This window comes from Parasteatoda tepidariorum, chromosome 3, assembly GCF_043381705.1.
Source record: "Parasteatoda tepidariorum isolate YZ-2023 chromosome 3, CAS_Ptep_4.0, whole genome shotgun sequence".
NCBI lineage: Eukaryota > Metazoa > Arthropoda > Arachnida > Araneae > Theridiidae > Parasteatoda > Parasteatoda tepidariorum.
The window spans coordinates 76,120,533-76,143,556 of NC_092206.1; the positions used below are offsets into that span (position 1 = coordinate 76,120,533).

The 23,024-nt window shown below is 29.1% G+C and overlaps 1 protein-coding gene across 1 annotated transcript in view; it reads left to right on the top strand.

Moving 5' to 3' along the window:
* The window catches only part of LOC107453111 (golgin subfamily A member 4-like), a 52,436-nt gene that overhangs the window by 11,999 nt on the left and 17,413 nt on the right, over positions 1–23,024 (top strand). Inside the window, exons 6-16 of the mRNA XM_071179234.1 lie at positions 5,317–5,361; positions 5,513–5,596; positions 9,018–9,080; positions 9,290–9,400; positions 10,919–11,103; positions 12,276–12,314; positions 13,720–13,837; positions 13,992–14,176; positions 15,530–15,568; positions 20,657–20,734; positions 22,263–22,343. Of these exons, the coding sequence (XP_071035335.1) occupies positions 5,317–5,361; positions 5,513–5,596; positions 9,018–9,080; positions 9,290–9,400; positions 10,919–11,103; positions 12,276–12,314; positions 13,720–13,837; positions 13,992–14,176; positions 15,530–15,568; positions 20,657–20,734; positions 22,263–22,343 (1,028 nt within the window). The remainder of the gene's footprint in view (positions 1–5,316; positions 5,362–5,512; positions 5,597–9,017; positions 9,081–9,289; positions 9,401–10,918; positions 11,104–12,275; positions 12,315–13,719; positions 13,838–13,991; positions 14,177–15,529; positions 15,569–20,656; positions 20,735–22,262; positions 22,344–23,024) is intronic.

The window sequence follows — 23,024 nt, forward strand, 5'->3', positions numbered from 1 at the left end:
TCTTGGCCCCCAAATTCACCTGACCTTAATCCAATAGAGCATTTGTGGTCCTACTTGGAAAACCAAATTCGTGCTGCCACGCTACCACCTCGCAATGTGAGGGAATTGCAGGACCAGTTGGTGAGCGCTTGGTACCAGATACCTCAGACTACCTATCAGCACCTTGTGGAATCAATGCCACGGCGGGTGCTAGCAGTTTTGAGGGCCAAAGGTGATCCTACATGCTATTTCAGGGTGGTATATATATATACACTCTATATATATACACATATATATATATATATATATATATATATACATTAATTAACAGTCAGTGGCCACATATTTTAAGGAAAACTTTACGGGAAAACCTGTATTTTTATGATCATGATAGCTTTACGGGAGAAAATTTATTTTTACTTCCAGTGTCAGGGGCATTTTCTCCCGGTCACTAGCCATAATCTAGAGGTGAAATTTCTAAGAATATACTACATTAAAATTTGATTATTAGTAAAAAAGTTATTCAATGTTTATTTTATTTAGTTTTCTCACACACAGTAGATAGTTTTAGATAAGAAAGTCTTTCAGAATATTTTTTAATTTTATGGATGTAATGACGAGGATTAATTATTTCTTATTGTAATTAGTTAATAAAATCAGTAATCGGAGTAGTTGAATTGAATCTACTGCATGAAAACTTGATCATTAATTTAAGAGTTATTATTATTTTATTATTATTATTTTATGTCATTATTAATTTACGTCATTAGTTTTTATTTTATTGACGATATTATAAAGAGTATTTTTCCCATTGAAATTATTTAATTCAAAAATACTTTTCAAAGAATGTCTAATTAAAGTTATAATGGATAAATGAATAATCTAAAATATTTTGATTTTTTTTTCTTTAGATATTACTTTTGGAAGTTGAAGAGATTGTGAATCAAATGCAAAAGGAATTTGAAGTTATAAAAGCTCTCGGAAATGATTTAGAAGTAATAAAACTTATATTATTGAAAATCAGATGAGCAATGCTATTAAATTTTTCACTTAGCGCCAATTTTCAAATTTTGACATTTACTTGCAGTCTAAAATTTATTAAAAATTTATGTCAGAAAATTTGGACCATGTTGAGATGTAATATTTTTCGAATTTACTGCAAACTTAAAACAGTACCAAGTTGAAAATTTTTTAATAGTTTGCTAATATCTTAACCTTGTTATCTTGAATCTGGTTTCGTGATAAAATAATTCAATTAGAACGGAAACAGGTTAACTCACATTAAGGTTGCAGGAACTTTTCACAATATTGAGGTTCTTGATCGCGAAATTCTGGTCCTAAATTGATTTGATTTTATTGTTACTATGTTTCTGCAAGAAATAATTTTCAACCTTTGAGAGATGTACCTCAACTAAAAATGAACTTCAGAAAATTTAACAAAAACAGTAATAGTTCACAGACTGTGGCCGATTCTGTTACAGATTTTTTGAGATCAAACAACTACAAAATTACCGCAATAATTTAGCAGTTCTACAAAATCATAGCAATTTTTTTGTAGTATTACTAACCTCAAAAAGTTTGCAGTAAATATGCAGAAATATTGTATTATTTAGTAGTGCCACCTATCGTGACTGATGGAAAATACTAGACATTTTATGTTTAGCTGCTACGTACCTATTCTAATACTCAAAGTCTTATACTAATACTTATTGATCCCGCAGTGGACTGATCGTTAAGACACGGTTCCCAGCAGATCACCGAAGTAAAGCATCACTGGCTGCGGTCAGTGTGCGGGAGGGTGACCCACTTGGATCAGACCGAGGGTGTGTGGTATTGGTTCTCGTTAAACTGTTCTACCGTGAAGTGCTCGACTTCGCGTGCAGGTCGTCGGGCTACCGAAGCGGGGGTGCCATCGCCTCTGCAGAAGATCAAAATTGTGATGGGGTGTCTTCGGATCATCCTCAGGGATGTTTCCCAGACGGTCGCCATTAGCTCATTGTGCAGCTCTAGCGTGACGTAAGTGAACTGCAACTACTAATACTTATTGGAGAGAGTAGGACACTGGAAACTTTTCATGTGATGAAGGAATATAAGAAATTTTGTGGTGTCATTTCCGGGATTCAAACTCCCTTTCAGTCATTCGTAAAGTAAATAGATTAGCCCTCTCTGCTACCGTAAGTATCTAGCTGCAAAAAACTAAACGGCTTCATAAAGTTGGCCTAGTTTGCTCTGATAAAATTCATGCTTGTTTAATCATAGTAAGTGAAAACAGTCAATAGACGATTTATCTCACAGTTAATAGTTAGAATACCTCTTTTTAGTGATTATTTAACTGTATTTGTTGAATAGGGTAAAATAACATTTAAATGAATTGTTATTAATTCATTTTTCCGAGAAATATCAAGCAATATAGATTTGCGTCTTTTTTGTTGTTCACCTTAGCTTTTGGCTCTGTCTTTTTTCTTTCTTTTTTAATTTTTCAGAACGAGTTTTAAAAACAAGCAGTTCTATAAATATTATGCTTATAAATATTCAATCGAAAATACGATGAACCATATTTTTTTCAAAGTTATTTAACTTAATAATGTTCATTGTAAGCCATAAAAAGGTATATTGTTTTAATTATATAAATTTATTTAGAACAAATTTCAAAAACAGACTGAAATTAGTGAATTTATGAAAGAGAGGCTTATCTTTGAAACTAAAAAAAATCTAAAATTATATATCCATTTCCAAATTCAATTATATAAACTCTTTTAATATAAAGTTGTTAGAAACCTGAACTAAAAACTTATTTTGATTCGACAAAATGCGTCCAATATTGGTTCTAAAACAGTTCTAGGTTAGGATGAATTTGAATAAAAAATTACAATGTTAAAAACAAAAGCTTTTTCGCCATTCCTTTCAAAAATATAATATATAATACTTGCTTTTTATGCGACTGACGATGGCGAGTATTTAAAATAGTTTTTTTTTAACCTTTTTTAATTGTGGGAATGGAGCATACTACATAAAAAAGAAAATTTTATGTTATACTTGCTCGATGTCTTTCGTTGCAATGAGTTAAATCTCTTACGGAAATATAGCAAGTGGTGCCACTATCTAGCCATGATAATAAAAAGTAAACCATTTGCTTAATCAAACTTTATTTGATATTTTTAAATGCATGCTTTTGAAATCATACATCAAAGAGTAATCATCTCAAATATTATCTTTTTATTTTTCCAATGGAAGAATTACGCAGAGTGAATCTTTAATTGCTTTGTTAAGAATAATAATATAATAATAATAATAGAATAAGAATAATAGAATAGAATAATGATAGAATAGGAATGATAATAGAATAGAATAATGATAGAATAGGAATGATAATAGAATAAGAATAATAATAGAATAANATATATTTATAAATATAAAATATTACGATGATTTTAACTTCTGGAATTGAATGTGGGTTTTACAAAAATTTTAAGAATGTAAGCCAAACTGTAGGATTAACTCGTGTCTATCTTATAAGTAATATTTTTTGTATATATTATTATGCGCGTAAAAAATTGAATAATGAATACTGTTCATTGATATTGAAGAATATTTTTTTAATTCCATTGCGTGTTTCATAAATAATAAATCTTCTATATTTGATAATTTCTTTTTATATAATATTATTAGCAGTATTAAATAACAAAAAAGATTATAATTTAATTTTAATATTTTACTATTTATTTTAAATAATGTTTTTTAATTTTACATATAAATTAAATAATTTAAATTGATAAAAACTTATTTTAAAATTAACAACCACAAGGAAGTATTACGATTTTTAAAACTTTTGTGCACTTAATAATTTATTAGGAAAGAACAAGTTAGTATTATGCTGTATACATATTGAAAATGTAATATATGTTGCATATTTAATATAAGTTTGCATAAAAATTAATAAAACCAAGTTCAAGAGAAAGCGAAAAGTTATAACCCTGACAATCTTCTAGGTTTCTAATGTCTAAAAGCTTCTGATTTCATTAATTTCCATGGGGAGAATATACACAAAAGTGATATCAGTGACATCACCTGTATGTGTATGACATACCCAGCATGTATGACATCGCCTGTATGTATATGTCATATGCTTATCTATGCAAAAGTTTTAGTCACACATAACGCAGGCTGCTTCAGAAGGAAGATCAATGCGATACAAATGAGCAGCAAAGTCTTCATGCTCAGTAAATAATCGAAAAGGCTCCCCTCTTGGTTAATCAAGAATATCAACATTGAGCCGCGTTGGCTCAGGGGATAGAGCGTTCGCCTTCCAATGAGGTGAGCCGGGGTTCGATCCCGGCGATGGCTGGTCGATACAAATTCCGCGTCCGGCTTGCACAGGCCACAGTGCTGACGTGAAATATCCTCAGTGGTAGACGGATCATGGGTTAGAGGTTCTCGTGGTCTTCCTCTCCATGTAACGCAAATGCCGGTTAGTTCCATCAAAAAGTCCTAAACGAAGGCAAATTTCTCCCACTACTTGATCCAGGAGTTCCCTTGCCTTCTGGGTTCGGTTCAAAATTACAAGTCTGCGGAGTTGAACATTAGTAGTCGTAAACCAAAACATTGGGTCGGCTGTTCAACGACGGTTATAAAATAATTAGAAACAAGATCTTTTGAACTGAAACTATAGTTTAATGTTAACCCTAATAGAAAATTTGAAAATGAAATAATTTAAACAAAAAATTCGTTAGTCAGGCTATTAACAATCTAAACAGGGATCCGAATCTACCCTTAAATTGGTGTCCGTAGCTGCAAGTGTTATTGTTTATTTGCAAATCGACTGGTAAATAGAGTATAGCAGGGATATTCAACACCCGGGCCTGAGACTGGTACCGGTTAGTGGATCAAATAGTACCGGACCGCCTAAATTACTTTCAATTTATTTAAGGTGATGATGTACTTCTCTCGGGTTTTTGTTGCTTCCCATGGACGCGAGATTAACTGGGAGGTGAGAGACGTAATCTAAAGCCACACGAATACCATGCATGTAATTGTATTTTATTTTGAAGGTATGTTTGAATGCGATTAAATTAAAATTCCAAAACATAAATAATCGACGTCTCACTCCTCTCCTTCATCTGGCCGAAGTGAAGTTATCAAACACTGGACTGTCCAAGGCTATAAAAAGGTTGGAGAACACTACTGTATAGTATAAGTAGAGTTGTTTCAAACGTTCCTGCTAATTTTTTTTCTTTTTAAAACAATAAATTATAAAGGACTTTTATAGGCAATAGTAAATTTTTTAAACAAAACTGAAAAGTAAATAATATATTTTATAATTTTGCGTACATTTCATAGGTTTTTGATCTTGAAGAAGGAAGAGAAATCTGGGATAATGATCATGTGAGAACATTTCTTTTTCTTATTTCTTAAAGTGCCGTATATAATACTTATTATTTAAAATCACAGTCAATTCTCACCAACTACATCATAGTTTGTAATTAAAGTTATAATGGATAAATGAATAATCTAAAATATTTTGATTTCTTTTCAGATTGTACTTTTGGAAGTTGAAGAGATTGTAAATCAAATGCAAAAGGAATTTGAAGTTATCAAAGCTCTCGGAAATGATTTAGAAGTAATAAAACTTATATTATTGAAATTCAGATGAGCAATGCTATTAAATTTTCGACTTGGTGCCAATTTTCAAATTTTGACATTTACTTGCAGTATAAAATTGATTCAAAATTTATGATCTACAATGTTAGAAAATTTCGACCATGTTGAGATGTAATATTTTTCGAATTTGCTACAAACTTAAAACAGTACCAAGTTGAAAATGTTTTAATAGTTTACTATTATCTTAACCTTGTTATCTTGAATCTAGTTTCGTGATAAAATAATTCAATTAGAACGGAAACAGGTTAACTCATATTAAGGTTGCAGGAACTTTTCACATTATTGTGCTTCTTGATAGCGAAATTTTGGTTCTAAATTGATTCGATTTTATTGTTACTGTGTTTCTGCTAGAAATGATTTTCAACTTTTGAGAGATGTACCTCAACTAGAAGTAAACTTCAGAAAATTTAAGAATAGTTCGCAGACTGTGGCCGATTCTGTTAAAGATTTTTTTAGATCGAGGAACAACGAAATTACCGCAATAATTTTACAGTTCCACAAAATCATGGCAATTTTGTAGCATTACTAACCTCAAAAAGTTTACAGTAAATATGCAGAAATATTGTATTATTTAGTAGTGCCATCTATCGTGACTGATGGGAAATACTAGACTTTTTATGTTAAGCTGGTACGTACCTATTCTAATACTCAAAAACTTATACTAATATTTATTGGAGAGAGAAGGACACTGGAAACTTTTCATTTCATGAAGGAATATAAGAAATTTTGTGGTGTCATTTCCGGGATTCAAACTTCCGTTCAGTCACTCATAAAGTTACCAGATTAGCCCTCTCTGCTACTGTAAGTATCTAGCAGCTAAAAACTAAATGGCTTCATAAAGTTGGCCTAGTTTACGCGGATAAAATTCATGCTTGTTTAATCATAGTCAGTGAAAAAAGTCAATAGACGATTTATCTCACAGTTAACAGTTAGAATACCTCTTTTCTATGATTATTTGACTGTATTTGTTGAATATAGTAAAATAACATTTAAATGAGTTATTATTAATTCATTTTTCTGAGAAATTTCTAACAATATAGATTTGCGTCTTTTTTGTTGTTTACCTTAGCTTCTGGATTTGTTTTTTTCTTCTTCTTCTTTTTTTTTTAAATTTTTCAGAACGAATTTTAAAAACAGGCATTTTTGTAAATATTATGCTTACTAATATTCAATTGAAAATACTATGAACCATATTTTTTCAAAATTATTTATTTAACTTAAAAATGCTTATTGTAAGCAATAAAAAGATATATTGTTTCAATTATATATATTTATTTAGAACATGTTTAAAAATAGGCTGAAATTAGCGAATTTATGAAAGAGAGGCTTATCTTTGAAACTGAAAAATCTGAAACTATGTATCCATTTCCCAATTCAATTATATAAACTCTTTTGATATAAAGTTGTTTGAAACCTGAACTAAAAACTTATTTTGATTCGTAAAATGCGTCCAATATTGGTTCTAAAACAGTTCTAGGTTAGGATGAATTTGAATAAAAAATTACAATGTTAAAAACAAAAGCTTTTTCGCCATTCCTTTCAAAAATATAATATATAATACTTGCTTTTTATGCGACTGACGATGGCGAGTATTTAAAATAGTTTTTTTTTACCTTTTTTAATTGTGGGAATGGAGCATACTACATAAAAAAGAAAATTTTATGTTATACTTGCTCGATGTCTTTCGTTGCAATGAGTTAAATCTCTTACGGAAATATAGCAAGTGGTGCCACTATCTAGCCATGATAATAAAAAGTAAACCATTTGCTTAATCAAACTTTATTTGATATTTTTAAATGCATGCTTTTGAAATCATACATCAAAGAGTAATCATCTCAAATATTATCTTCTTATTTTTCCAATGGAAGAATTACGCAGAGTGAATCTTTAATTGCTTTGTTAAGAATAATAATATAATAATAATAATAGAATAAGAATAATAGAATAGAATAATGATAGAATAGGAATGATAATAGAATAGAATAATGATAGAATAGGAATGATAATAGAATAAGAATAATAATAGAATAATACGAATGATAATAAAGTAAGAATAATAATAGAATAAAAATAATAATGGAATAAGAATAGTAACAGAATAAAAATAATAATAGAATAAGAATAATAATAGAATAAAAATAAAAATAGAATAAGAATAGTAATAGAATAAAAATAATAATAGAATAAGAATAGAATAATAATAATAATAATAATAATAGAATAAAAATAAGAATAGAATAAGAATAGAATAATAATAATAATAATAATAATAGATTAAAAATAATAATAGAATAAGAATAAGAAAATGTCACGAAAACTGTTGTGGCGCTAGTCATAGAAAGAGACTCAAAGGTGTGGTAATGACGCCTCCGTTTTCTGAACTATTTTGGCTGGAATAGTCAGTCTTCTCCAGAAACGCACCCTCTTCCTTAAATACGCTTGGTTCCCATAGCATGCTTTCTGGTATTGACAAGTGGCATAAATAACAAAAACAACAGCAGTTTGATTTAAAACTATGTTTTTGAGTTATACATAAGCGCAAATACCACAATATCTGTGTTTGACACAAATCGGTTTCTGGCATTTCTCATAACTGGCCTATTAAAACTTAGAAGCGTTATTCGTATATCTCTTTCAACGCCCTTTTTTCTTCTTTTTTTTGTGCACCAAACAGGGTTTGACACTTATCGTACCACTAGCTCAGTAGAGATTTGAGATCTTTCAATAGATTTTACGTTTTTTCATCAAGTATTAATTTGTGACCGTTATTTTGCATGCTTACATCCTTTAATGAGCATCAATTTTATGACTTGTTCACTCATCCTAAGGCTAATGTGAGAAGATAACCCTTAATAAAAGAAAAAAAGACAGTTCACACAAGAAATATACTTCCGAATTTTATTACGCTACATTAAAACTTCAAATTTATTAAACAAAATACGTATACATAATTTTAAAAAATGGATCTTTTGTAAAGTTTTCGTCATAAAACTTGTTCTCTTTAGCCTCTCTTTCCCTATTAGGGAAGGTTGTTTTCAAAAAAACTAATATATTTAGCTTCTTAATTTAAAAATGTAATTTTATTTATTCCATTTCTTTCAAGTTATTTAGCATAAAAATACTTTTCAGAATTTTTATACTCTGAAAAATAATTTTACTATAATAGTCATTGGTAATATAAAAAAAGAAACGTAGTTATTCTCAGTTAAAATATTACGAACTAGATTCTTATTATTTTTGATAAAATAAATTTTCAAAATTAATGCCACATTAATTTAAATTTTTTTTTCTTCTTTTAACATCAAAATTTCGAGCATACAAATATCTTACAACGCATTATTATTTATATCTGAACTAAACTTTTCAACCGCTTTCTGTAGAAAATGAAAGAAGACATTCTTAAAAAAGCCGACAAGAAAGAAATGGAGGAATCTCTAGCATTAGTAAGTTCTTCTTTTTCTTCTCTTTTTTTCCACCATTCCAAATTAACTTACTCACTCTATTTCCGAAATGGTAATTACATTTTTATTATGGTGCTGCCATCTTTTATAAAAAGTATCAACTTGAATAGCTCTGAAATGTTTACAAATTTTGCGTGATAATATATGATTCAATACATTTTTTAACCCAAAATTAATTATGTTAATTTCAGAAAGCGGATATTACATTAGTAAACACCAAAGTGGATCAAGTTGAATTCGAAACTGCATTTGAGGAACTAGGTGAAGCAATAGGGCTACTTGGAATAAAATTCCAAAAGAAAGTAAGAGAAATTATTCTTTTTCTTTCCTTTTTTTAATTTTATAAAACGGTTTATAACAAATACATTTTAAAGCGTATTTTTCGGAAAAAAATTTCCTACTGTCTCGTTAACTCTTTTTAAAATAAACCTTTAAAATATAATGAACTTCAATGTCAAAAATTTTCAAATGTTATATCAAAATTGTTCTATGCCGAAACCATATTTTCGTCAAAAGACGTTTGTTGCTAATGAAAATGCACTATGGTTAAACCAATAGTTCTCAATCAATTTTGACTCATTCCACCTTTTCCCTACACAATGCTTATACTTAACCAATGATCCTCAACCGATTATGACTCCTTACTCCTTTTCTCTATGCATTGCTTATACTTAAAAAATGGTCCTCAATCAATTTTCACTCATACCTCCTTTTCCTCATACAATGCCTATACTTAACTTATAGTTCTCAACCAATTTTCACTCATTCCTTCTTTTCCCTATATAGTGCTTAAACTAAACCAGTTGTTCCCGTTTCTCCTTTTTCAAAATTTCCGGAAACTTATTTTATCAAGTTTGAGTGTTATTAGCCTCTTTTTTGTTCAATAGAATACATGTTGTTCTTTTTTTTCTTTGCTAATTCTTGGATGTACAGATTAGATATTGGGGAAATATGGCAACGCTGAGCACTTTCAAAGTACAATCTATTTCTATGAGTCATTTCCATTTGTAACAAAGTTGAAAGCCTGAGTAGCGAAGATAAGACTACTAAAATAGAAACAACATTTTGATAGAATTATACTGTACTATTTTAAGTAAAATAAAGTGCCTTAACAAAAATATGAAGCCCAAATATCTGTTGTACGCAGTGAAAATCGTTGTCCTAAATTAAAAATTCCGTAGATGGATTTAAGTCAAAGAAATTTGTACCTTTCGCTGTGCTTACTGACTTCCAAATACCAGTCTGATCCTTAAAGTACAATTCAACTTTGAAAGTAAATGTTTCAAATTATTTTTTACTAGTTTTGTGGTGAAACTAATTGATAAAGCGGGTTCAAATACCGAAGAACGAATACTGTCAAATTTGACTTCTATACTGAACCAAATCTATCACCTAGACTGAATTGAAACCAAATCATTGAAAGTGTTTAGATAATTTTGCAAAATCCTGTTTTTTATTGTTAGATCTTATCTGAAATTCTAATAATGTCTAAAATTATACACGATGCCGCTGCCATGAATGTACTTGTTTAAATATTATTAAAAGTTCTGTTTTTAATCTCACAGTTCGAAATTTCTATCTTTGTTTCAAAATGCCAACTTAGAACTGCTAGCCAAACGCTTAGAACAACATTTTGCCAAATTTAAGTGGTTATCCAGACATGATGCGATAATCTGCCTAAGTGCAAAAATAGTAATAAATCATTTTAACTTGCCACAACTGCTACAATTATTTGCCTTTAACAGTAGTGCGTACTAGTTTATTGTATATTCAACATTAAAAGAATGGAAATACAATAAATATTTGTCTTGTTTTGACAGAATGATGAATGGGAGGTACGAGCAGCTGAACTTTGGGATGCTGTGAACAGTAAAATGACGAGAGACGTGTTTGAATCTGCTCGCATTAAAATTGAAGAACGTCTAACAGCACTCATGTATGGTCTAAAAACACTCAAACAAGTAGTCGAGGAACTTTTATATCCAGATTCTGGTGGTGTTACCAGGTACTTTTGGTTTATTTAATTAACCTTGATCAAAGCAAAGAAGATCCTTGCTCGTTTAATTGTCCGATAATTTTGTAAACATTAAAGACTGATTTAAGCTGTATGTACTGATTTACACAGCACAAAATGTATTGGAATATATATATTCAGGTATATGCACCCACATAGCCTTAAAAGGGCCGTTTGGGTCTAAATGTTTAAAAATGCCTACGCAAACCCAAACAGCAGAAAAAAAGAAGATGTTATTTATGATTATTAAATGTTTAAGACTCCGAACTATATTAAAACATCACAAATAGTGTCATTTATGTTTAAGAAATATTTAAAAACTTGACAATAGTGCGAAATGTTAAACCCACGATTAACGAAAAGACAATTAACTTGCACAAAGTTAAGTAAATTTATTTAAGCTATTGATTACTGTGTTAAATGCCAATTAATTCATAAAATAGTATAATAATGAAATTATTTCAATCAAAATTAAAGAAGCTAAGATTTATTTCTGTTAAGAAGAAATTCTTTATCAGTTCAATCAGATCAATTAATCAGTTTGTGAATATTGAAAACAGTTTATAGTTTCACAAAAAAAAATTAATGTGCATACTGACAAATTATGTAAAATAAATAGTAAAACTATAAAATTTGTATGTAAAATAAATAGTAAAACTTTAAAATTTTATGTAAAATAAATAGTAAAACTATAATATTTCTCTTTTTATATTTTAACACACCCAAAATGGATTTCTGTTCTCAGCTAATGAGAGCTATTTCATAATGCAATTTTTTTTAGGAAAAAAATTAGTGATGTATCTCTTTTTACATTTTAACACACCCAAAATGGATGATTTCTGTTCTCAGCTAATGAAAAATATTTAATAATGCAAATTTTTTTAATAAAAAAAATTAGTGGTGTCTCTTTTTTTACGTTTTAACACAACCAAAATGGATTTCTGTTCTCAGCTAATGAAATCTATTTTATAATGCAATTTTTTTTTAAGAAAAAAACTTTTTTGATGTCTCTTTTTTTACATTTAAACACACTAAAAACGAATTTTTGTTTACAGCTAATGGAAGTTATTTTTATTTAATTATGACATTTGTTAAAGACTTGAAATTTCTTCCTTGATTCTTTAAATTTAAGATTTTAATGATATTTCTGTTTCATTATCTAGGTGTATTACTTGCAGGCGACCTGCGGATATTGCCGGCCAGTAAGATTATCTATTTTTGTATATATTTTTATCGATATATTTTTATCTATATATTTTGATTTAATATATATTTTTGGACTATAATAATTAAAGTTATTTTCATAACTAGGTTAGTCCTAGGAGAGTTTACGCAAATTTCAAAGAAATATGTCAAAAAAATTCAAATATTATTTTTTTTTTTTGCTAAACCAACGTTTAATAATGATGACAATATGTATATATTTTTGCATTTTCATTACTATTTTGTTGTTATGCTTCATTTTAAACAACAGCTATAATAAAATTAAGCAAGCTCTTTTTCGAAATCTATCATTACGGGCTTGAAGAAACTGTGCTCATGTACAGAATATTTTGTTATTAATAATAACTACAATTAAATCATCAAAAATAATAATAATACTTAAAACTTACTTGTAAAGTTTATGCAAATACATATCATAACATCAGAAGTCAATATTTTATNCCAATGGTCCTCAACCGATTTTGACTCCTTTCTTCTTTTCTCTATACATTGCTTATACTTAAAAAATCGTCCTCAATCAATTTTCACTCATACCTCCTTTTCCTCATACAATGCTTATACTTAACCTAGAGTTCTCAACCAATTTTGACTCATTCATTCTTTTTCCTATATATAGTGCTTAAACTAAACCCTGTTGTTCCCATTCCTCCTTTTTCAAAACTCCCAGAAACTTATTTTGTCACGTTTGAGTGTTATTAGCCTCTTTTTTTCAATAGAATACATGTTGTTCTTTTTTTCTTTGCTAATTCTTGGATGTATAGATTAGATATTGGGGAAACGCAGCGACGCAGAGCACTTTCAAAGAACAATCTATTTCCTTGAGTCATTTTCATTTGTAACAAAGTTGAAAGCCTGAGTAGGGAAGATAGTACTACTAAAAAGGAAACAACGTTTTGATGGAATTATACTGTGCTATTTTAAGTAAAATAAAGTGCCGTAACAAAAATATGAAGCCCAAATATCAGTTGTATGCAGTGAAAATCATTGTCCTTAATTAAAAATTCCGTAGATGTATTTAAGTCAAAGAAATTTGTACCTTTCGCTGTGCTTACTGACTCCCAAATACTAGTCTGATCCTTAAAGTACTATTCAACTTTGAAAGTAAACGTTTCAAATTATTTTTCACTAGTTTTGTGGTGAAACTAATTGATAAAGTGGGTTCAAGTACCGAAGAACCAATGCTGGTAAACTTGACTTCTACACTGAACCCAAACTATCACCTAGCTTGAATTGAAACCAAATCATTGAAAGTGTTTATATAATTTTGCAAAATCTTGTTTTTTATTGTCTGAAACTCTAATAATGTCTAAAATTATACACGATGTCGTTGCCACGAATGTACTTGTTCAAATATGATTAAAAGTTCTGTTTTTAATCTCACAGCTCAAAATTTTTATCTTTGTTTCAAAATGCCAACTTAGAACTGCTTGCCAAACGCTTAGAACAACATTTTGCCAAATTTAAGTGGTTATCCAGACATGATGTGATAATCTGCCTAAGTGTAAAATAGTAAAATCATGCAAAATAGTAATAAATCATTTTAACTTGCCACAACTGATATAATTATTTACCTTCAACAGTAGTGCGTACTTGTTAATTGTTTATTCAACATAAAAAGAAGGGAAATGCGATAAATATTTGTCTTGTTTTGAAAGAATGATGAATGGGAGGTACGAGCAGCTGAACTTTGGGATGCTGTGAACAGTAAAATGACGAGAGACGTGTTTGAATCTGCTCGCATTAAAATTGAAGAACGTCTAACAGCACTCATGTATGGTCTGAAAACACTCAAACAAGTAGTCGAGGAACTTTTGTATCCAGATTCTGGTGGTGTTACGAGGTACTTTTAGTTTATTTAATTAACCTTGACCGACACAAAGATCTTTGCTCGTTTCATTGTCCTATGATTTAGTAAATAAACATTAAGTTTACATATATATATAACACTTAACCAATAGCTCNTGTGTGTGTGTGTGTGTGTGTGTGTGTGTGTGTGTGTGTGTGTGTGTGTGTGTGTGTGTGTGTGTGTGTGTGTGTGTGTGTGTGTGTGTGTGTGTGTGTGTGTGTGTGTGTGTGTGTGTGTGTGTGTGTGTGCGTGTGTGTGTGTGTGAAATTCAAAATGTAGAGCAAATATGGAACAGTAACAGAACAATGAAAAAAGGGGGGAAAGAAAAGTGATAAGAAACCGAAAAAAAATATCCAAAAAAAAGGAAAGAAATTAATAAAAATCCGAAAAATAAAAGATATAGTCTTTTCATCAGCTCACACGATTATATCCACAAAAAGGAGTGCTTTTTAATATTGTATCAATATAGCCAAAGCAAAATATATCAATACAATAATGTGAGGAACACTCGAAAAATTTTTACAAAAAATTTACAACAAATAAAATAGAGCAAATTAAGTAAAAATATCACATAAAAATAGAAAATAAATTATAAGGAAAAAACGGAAAAAGCATGAAACGAAATCTATAAAGCGAGTAGCGAATTCAAATGAATTTACATGAACGGGAAATTTTTCAAGAATGATTTAAAATATTTTCGTAACAAGATTACCAGATTGCAAAATATGAATCCAAAAGCGCAAATTGAGGTAAAAGCGTAAATAGAGGGGTTTTGTATTAAAGTGTTACTTATGATTATTAAAAGTATAAGACTTCAAACTATATTAAAACAGCACAAAAAGTGTCATTTATGCTTAAGAAATATTTAAAAATTGGACAATAGTGCGAAATGTTAAACCCACGATTAACAAAAAACTTACGATTAACGAAAAGACAATTAATTTGCACAAAAGTTAAGTAAATTTATTTCAGCTATTGATTACTGTGTTTAAAGCCAATTAATTCAAAAAATAGTATAATAATGAAATTATTTAAATCAAAATTAAAAAAGGTAAGATTTACTTCTGCTAAGGGGAAATTCCTTATTAGTCCAATCAGATCAATTAATCAGTTTGTGAATAATGTATTGATTATCAGTTTATAGTTTCACAAAAAGATGTCATTTAATGTGCATACTGACAAATTATGTAAAATAAATAGTAAAACTATAAAACTTTTAGAGAAAAATATTTCTGATGTGTTTTATTTAATTATGACATTTAATTATGACATTTGTTAACGACTTGAAATTTCTTTGTTGATTTTTTATATTTAGGATTTTAATGATGTTTCTGTTTCATTATCTAGGTGCATTACTTGCAGGCGACCTGCGGATATAGCCGGCCAGTAAGATTATCTATTTTTTATATATTTTTCATTATAATAATTAATATTATAATATAATATTTTTATTATAATAATTATTTTTAATAAGAATCAACAATTACGTATATCTTCATCTTTTGGTTAATGCGACAAATAATTCTCATTAATCTTATAAGGCAAACCTAGGAGAGTTTACGCAAATTTCAACAAAATATGTCAAAAAAATTCAAATAGAATTTTTTTTTGTTAAACCAACCTTTAATAATGATGCCAATATATATATTTGCATTTTCATTACTACTTTGTTGTTATGCTTCATTTTAAACAACAGTTATAATAAAATTAAGAGAGCTCTTTCTCGAAATCTGTTATTTTGAGATAGAAGAAACTGCGCTCATGTATAGAAGATTTTGTTATTAACAATAACTTCAATTAAATCATCAACAATAATAATTTTACTTAAAACTTTACTTGTAAAGTTTATGTAAATATATATCATAACATCAGAAGTGGATATTTTATTTTAAATATTAAAGAACCATTAAAAATTTGAAGAATTAGGCATATTAAATTTTGTTAAATGGACTCAGAACTTGAAAAGTTACTGTAATTTGTCAGCATACTTCCTAATCCTAAAATACTGTGCAATTTTTCCTAGAATAGAAACAATGCTCCATGTCCTGGAAGCAAACTCTCAGATTCTCTCCATTTGGTAAAAGAGATTGTGGGACAGATTATTAAAACATGTCTGCCTATAGAAATGTATGAAAATAATAACTTTTAACTATTTGATTAAAATTATATGTGTTAAGTGTTATCATTTACTCATTGCTCAAATTCTCAAAACATAGAAAGAATTAACTCTCTAAAGTTATGAATAATTTAAGTGGCGATATATTATAAATTATTTAATTATTGTTAATAATAACTTATTAATCGCATTGAGCTATTTATTTATTTATTTTTTTAAAGTCATTTAAAAAAAATAATTTCGATGCAACTCTAAGCTCTAGTTAAAAATAAACAGTGAATTTGATGAAAAAATTACTTTATGAATGTCTTAGTATACATATTTTATTAATAATAATTCTATAAATCACTTTGAATGAATTAATATCAAAAATGTTACAAAAATATGTCAAAATATTTAAACCATTACGAGTGTCTTTTAAAATCAAATAATTTGCGAAACTCATTTTTGAACCCAGACGTAAAAAAGAAAAAAAATTAAGGAGGGAAATAGAAAAATACTTTGCATGTAAGCTTAATAAAATTAAATAATCAAAAGTAAAATATAATTAAAAGATAATTGAATCTTTTTAGAAAGAATGCAATTTTTAAAATGAGTTTTTTATTCATTTAATGACCCTTTTATTTATTTAATGACTCTTTTATATTTAATTATTTAATTATCAGAAGAATTACTCTGATCAAATAAATCGTAATTAAAAATCCGAAAAAAGGTATTTCTTGAAAGAATTAGCTATTGTTTTAGCATTTTAAAAAAAGTAATTAAATGTACTATTTTAAATATTACATTTAAGAACTTTGAGGTTAGAAAAACTGCCTGAATTGATAATATTTTGAAGAAAAATTTTAAAAAGTTTAGAATAATTATTTCAGCAATTATAACTCAGAAATATATGTCATTAATTCGTGTATGAAGTGATATTGAAAAATATCAATAAAATTTTGATTTCAAAACTTGGTGTTCAATAAATTTCAAAATACTAAAATCAATTGTTTGAGATTAACTGATTTTTAAATGATTAATTGATTTTGAATGAAGACTAACTAGATTGTTGATAAGAAGTTAATTTTTAAATCTTTAAAGCTATTTTTCGAAGGCTCTGTTATCGCATGAATTAATGTTTTTTTGCGAATAATAGGCCATTTTCATAACTGTTTTGAGTTTGCAACAGTTAATCACAACTGTTACGTCAAGTTCAGTTTGCCAGAGCCCACTATGTTTATTCTGAAAATAGCTCAAAACTGTAAAGTGATTGTGTTCTAACTTTTAATATTTAAGAATTTACTCCAATGTTGCATTATCTTGGCTCATAAAAATTCACAAAAGGAAAAAAATGGGAATAAGGCATTAAATTTGATAAGTTAATCAAGGTGAAAAAATGTAGCCACATTGGTGATTTCTAAAAAAGTTTAATAACTTAATAAACTTTTAATTATTTGTCCATTCTAAAGCCAAGATAATCCTTTACAGCAAGATAGAATATAACAGTATAAAATTATAGCTTTACTTCAAGTGTAAAGCGCATGAATTGTGGATGTTTTATTTTCCTTGGCAAAAGAGCTTTAAAAAACCATGTTAATAGTTGATTTTCAAAATCACAATCAATGAGATACCTGCAAGTGACGTAGTTTGTATATATTGACTCTGATTAAAACGTGACATTTGTTTACGCTATCAATTGTTCTTTCTATTCTATTTCGAGCAACCCAAGCCCGTGAAGTATCAATTCTTTTAATTGACGAAGATCTTTTACAAAGATTTAAATTATTTCACTGAATAATCATTAATAAACACAAAGATAGGTATGAAGTCATGCAGAACATAAACAAACTAATTATGCATTGAAGCTGCCAGGTATGCGAAACTAAAATTTATCACGGTTACAATAAAATACATAAACAATTAATAAACATAACTTAAGTAAAAGACATAGAAGAGAAATAATTATATTTTAACATATTCTATGAACGATACGACGTTGTATTTAATTAACTTCACGTTAATTAACATTCTAACTCATGTGGAGAGACTTAGCTCGACTTTAACACGCCATCTTGTTTATAAACGTTCAGCTGGCGCTGAGGTCATTGGTCACATGTCTGGGTAACAATGATCTTCTTCGTATTGAAATGCAAATACCTAATTGAATACAATTCTGTGTGAAAATTTAATAATAAAAAATTTTTAAAGTACAAATTATTTTTGAAAGCTGTTTTTCGAAAGCTCTGTCGTCACGTGAAAACGATTTTTTTTGCGAATAATTTGCTATTTCCATAACTGCTGATCATACATGCTAAATCAAGTTTGAACTATCTTTAACCATCGACCTTTATGTTAAAGCTGAAAATGGCGCTAAACGAAAAAGTCTCAGTTTCATGAAAATGAAAAGCGTTTGTTAATTAAATTTTTAATATTTGAAAAATTATTTCAGCTACAAATTTTCTGAGCTCATAATATTTTGCGAAAATTGGGAATTATTAATTATTTTTGATAATTTACATCTTGGTCGAAAAATAATTCAAAATTGGCAATATTTGGGGCAACTTTCAAAATATTTAAATTATTTGTCTTAAGTCCCAATATATCTTTACAATAAGATGGCACACTGTAAAAGCTGCGGTGCTATATCTCTCCGAATCAGAGGTTGACTATGCCAAAGATTTGTGTAAAGAAGAATTTTATTTCAGTTTAACACCAAATCAAGCTCTCATATGCAGTTTAAAGGGTATGATTTAAATCTAAACACTTGTAATGGAATAAGCTTACATCAAACACTCACCCAATCACACCAAATGAGAATTATTTTCACTTCAGAAAACATCAATGTAAGCAAACTTTGAATATCGTCTGTTGCTTGTTTACATTTGAATACATCTTAGAGCTAGTTTGTGGAAATCTTCGAAGCTGCTATACATCAACCAAGACAAAAGTTTATCGTTAAAAGAAATATGAATGTTTTTAGTTTTGTAATAAGGATTATAGTTTTTTGATTTTTAAATTTTTGAAAACTGTACTAGGTAATCTTATCATGTATAATTTTATATGTTCAGCCTATTTCAAACTTTTCTTTGTATTCTTTTTGTGCTACACATGTTTTTGATTTATAAACTATTTGTATTTTAAGAATTAGTGTATATATGCATTTGTAATCAATGATTCATATTGTAGGATCATATTGTAGGGTAAAACTATCTTTACTGACTTTTGCGTGTATACTTTGTGGGTTCTTGTGACTTTTGTGTGTATACTTTGTGGGTTCTTGTGACTTTTGTGTGTATACTTTGTGGGTACTTATGCATTTTTTGTGTTTATGCATGTTTCTTATGTTTCTTATGTGACTTTTGTGTGTTTTGTGTGTACTCTAATTATAAATTTCTATGCTACTGAATTAAAACAGGAGACGGCTAATTTACACAAAGTAGTGTAAATGTAAAAGAGCATTCTTGGTACAGTGGAACACTATGTGGAGCTCCATCTAGGAGTGGGGTCGGGATAGCCTGGTCGACAGGGAGTTGGGTCCATGTCCAAGAGGTCTTGAGATCGATCCCCGTTGGCCGAAGACTCCCCGTGTAGTAAATGGTTACTGATACAGGTTATATCTGCCGGGTCACAAAGTCCCCCAAGTTCCCTTAATAAATCAATATCTCAGGATTGGAATTGGTACTGAATTGGAGATTAATGATTCTTTGGTTCAGGTCGAAATTACAATCTGTAGATGAATAATTTGGCCCACCCTGTAAAACGGGCTGTGACGTGTATGTAACAGAAATCGTATTCCTGGTCATAGATGGCGCCACTGAGAAACTAGAAATGCACCCTCTGCATTAAATTCGCTTTTTTTCACGCCCAACTGCGCTAAATATATGCCCAAGCAGGGCATTTATTTAGCGCAGTAATTGGGTAACATCTTGTTTGCTTTGAAAAATTTTAATTGCAACAAGAAACTAGTAACCATACTAGTACCATTAAACTAGTACGATATACTTTTCATTAGAGTAAAGGTTCAGCGTTTCAAATAAAGAGATATTTTACAACAAAATCATCGTTTGAAAATCATATTTTTTTACGAAAGACTGAGAAATAAAACCGAAGCATTTGCTTTGTTATTGTTATGGAAACAAACTTAAAACGTTTAATTAGTTTAAACTGAATTGCTCTGTTCTTTACATTTTATTTTCACTGTATATGTTGAAGAAAAACTGATTTTAATATTTAGAAAGTAATAAGGAAAAAATAAGAATAAACACACATTCAGAAATTGTAAAAGGATTAAGTTTAAAGTTTAGTGTGTTTATTATTGTAAAGGTTAGAAAATTACATGCACTGAATTAAAGATAAATAATTTATTTTTATTATAGTGTATGCATCAATTTGTCTATGAGCCCAAAGCGACCCTTTCAGTCCTCAAAAGACAGCTCATTTGAAGACAAAGAAAAGTAAGCAATTATTCAAAATGTCAAGTCTGGTTTTGGTTATGAAATAGTTTTAATTTAGTATGAATTTTTCTAAAAGGATTATATATTTTTTACCAATTTATATTATATCAGCTGGCTGCATAAATTAACGGTCATTTTTACTAATTATTCTGCCGTTCCTTACAATTACGGTTCTGTTGCAATTACTTTTTTCTCAACGAAGATATCTGGCTGAATAAGTAAATAGAAAACTCTCCGCATTTTATTAAAATTTCTTACAGTGTAATAGGCCTTGTCTCGTCTACGAACGAGTCACGTCTACGAACACTACGAACGAGTTTTCTCGTGCTTTAGAGATTTACTCATGAACGTGATCTATTTCATCATACTCTCGTCGTACGACCTTAGAAATAATTTCACAGCTGAATGTGTTAACAAAAATTTGTTTCACATTTTATACTTGTTGCGGCTTACTGATTTATCTGAATATTAAGAGAACTAATAACGAGTTATCTTGAGTTTCAGACAGTTATGTACGAGTGAAATGTATATCTCACCATGTTGCCTATACACAACCTTCGAAATTCGCAAAACACTTGTTCGAGATAGATACAGCATATTGGTAATATAAATAATGATCAATTTCCTTTTTCATGGTGCTAAATATAATATAAATACCAAATATTTGTCTAAGAATAATGTAACGTTAGTTGCTAAACCATTTACTTTAAACAATTTCTTTTTGCAAAATATAAACAATTTTTTCGGGAAAAAATAAACTTGAGCCTTGGCGAAATTGGCGACTTATGTTTGGCGCCATTCCTGTTTGCACGGTACACCGTGGTAACAGGAATGGCGGCCAAAACATAATGATATTTCAATAAAACATTGGAAAATTTGAACAAAACATTGGCCCAAAACTTTATAAAATTGCAATGAACCCAATAAAAGCAAAGTTAATAAACCCAATAAAATGCATTTTGAATGGAAACAAAAGTTAATGGAGTAAGCACAGAAAGAAGAGGGAAAAAACTAACTTCTTCATTAAGCTTGAATATCCTCAGATTTAGGTGCACAGAATTCTCTAATTGCAGTTAGATACTGTCTAAATTTATCATAAATAGAATTTGTGTACCTCGATCGCTTTTTTATGACTGGCCACATACCTTAGAGCTTATTGACCAGAAGCAAAAGTAACCTTACCTGCCGGTATCCAACGTAGAACTAACGGACCTCTGAAATTACATACTATACCGTTGAACATTAAAAAATAACGTTAAAATCTAAACCAATCAGAATCACGATTGGGTTTCAACATCGCACAGCTTGGCAATCAACCACGATTACAACTTGGCGAGAAACAAGGGGCACCCACAAATATAGTCTACCCAATTTTTTCATTAATAACCAAGATGCTATGCCCAATTTATTTCATAATGAATTGCTAACTTAAGCATTCACATTGTTTACGTAACCATTTATCAATAAGATCCTTAGTGAATTTTATGTTTCATTCTTATTAATGTTTTTCGCAACAAAAAAAAATTAGAATTTCCGAAGTTTTGGATCAGATTAAGAAACAAAAACTTGATGGTCCACCCTATGGAGGAAGTAAAGATACCGTAATAAAGTAAGTTCATTTTTTTTTCAATACAAAGCAACTACTTTTATTTTTAGCAAATATAAAAAGTATTACGTAAAAACTTTTTTGACTGTACCAGAAAAAGAATTGCATTCTGAGACTTTTTCTCCCANATTTTCAATTGGATTGAGATCAGGGCTGTTTCCTGGCCATGGTAATATATCTATGCCTTTATTTTTGAACCATGCTTTACATACTTTTGCTGTGTGGCATGGAGCTGAATCCTGCTGAAAAATAAATGGTTCGTTGTTGGGGAAGAGATCCCTGATGGAAGGTATCAATTTTGGTTTAAGGACAGTTTCGATGCACTTTTGGCATTCAGGATTCCAAAAAGTGTCCACACTTTTGGCCACCACTGTATGTGGTGATGAAATCTGAAATATATATCATTCATATAGTATGCATGATATATCCTTCTTTAAAAAATCAAAGCGTTATCAATTTTTAATTATGCTTGCTTTTGTCTATTACTGTGACTCTAAGTGGGCATTTTGCAATTGTTGTAATTCAATGATTTTTTTAATTAATTTTCATCATAGGGTTTATAAATAATTAATGGAATCTTTTTTCGTTTGTAAAACCATAAAATGTATTTTATTTCACAAACTGGATTTAGCGGATTTGTTTTTAAAAAGTTCAAAAAGTGTAATATAATATCAATATTAAAAT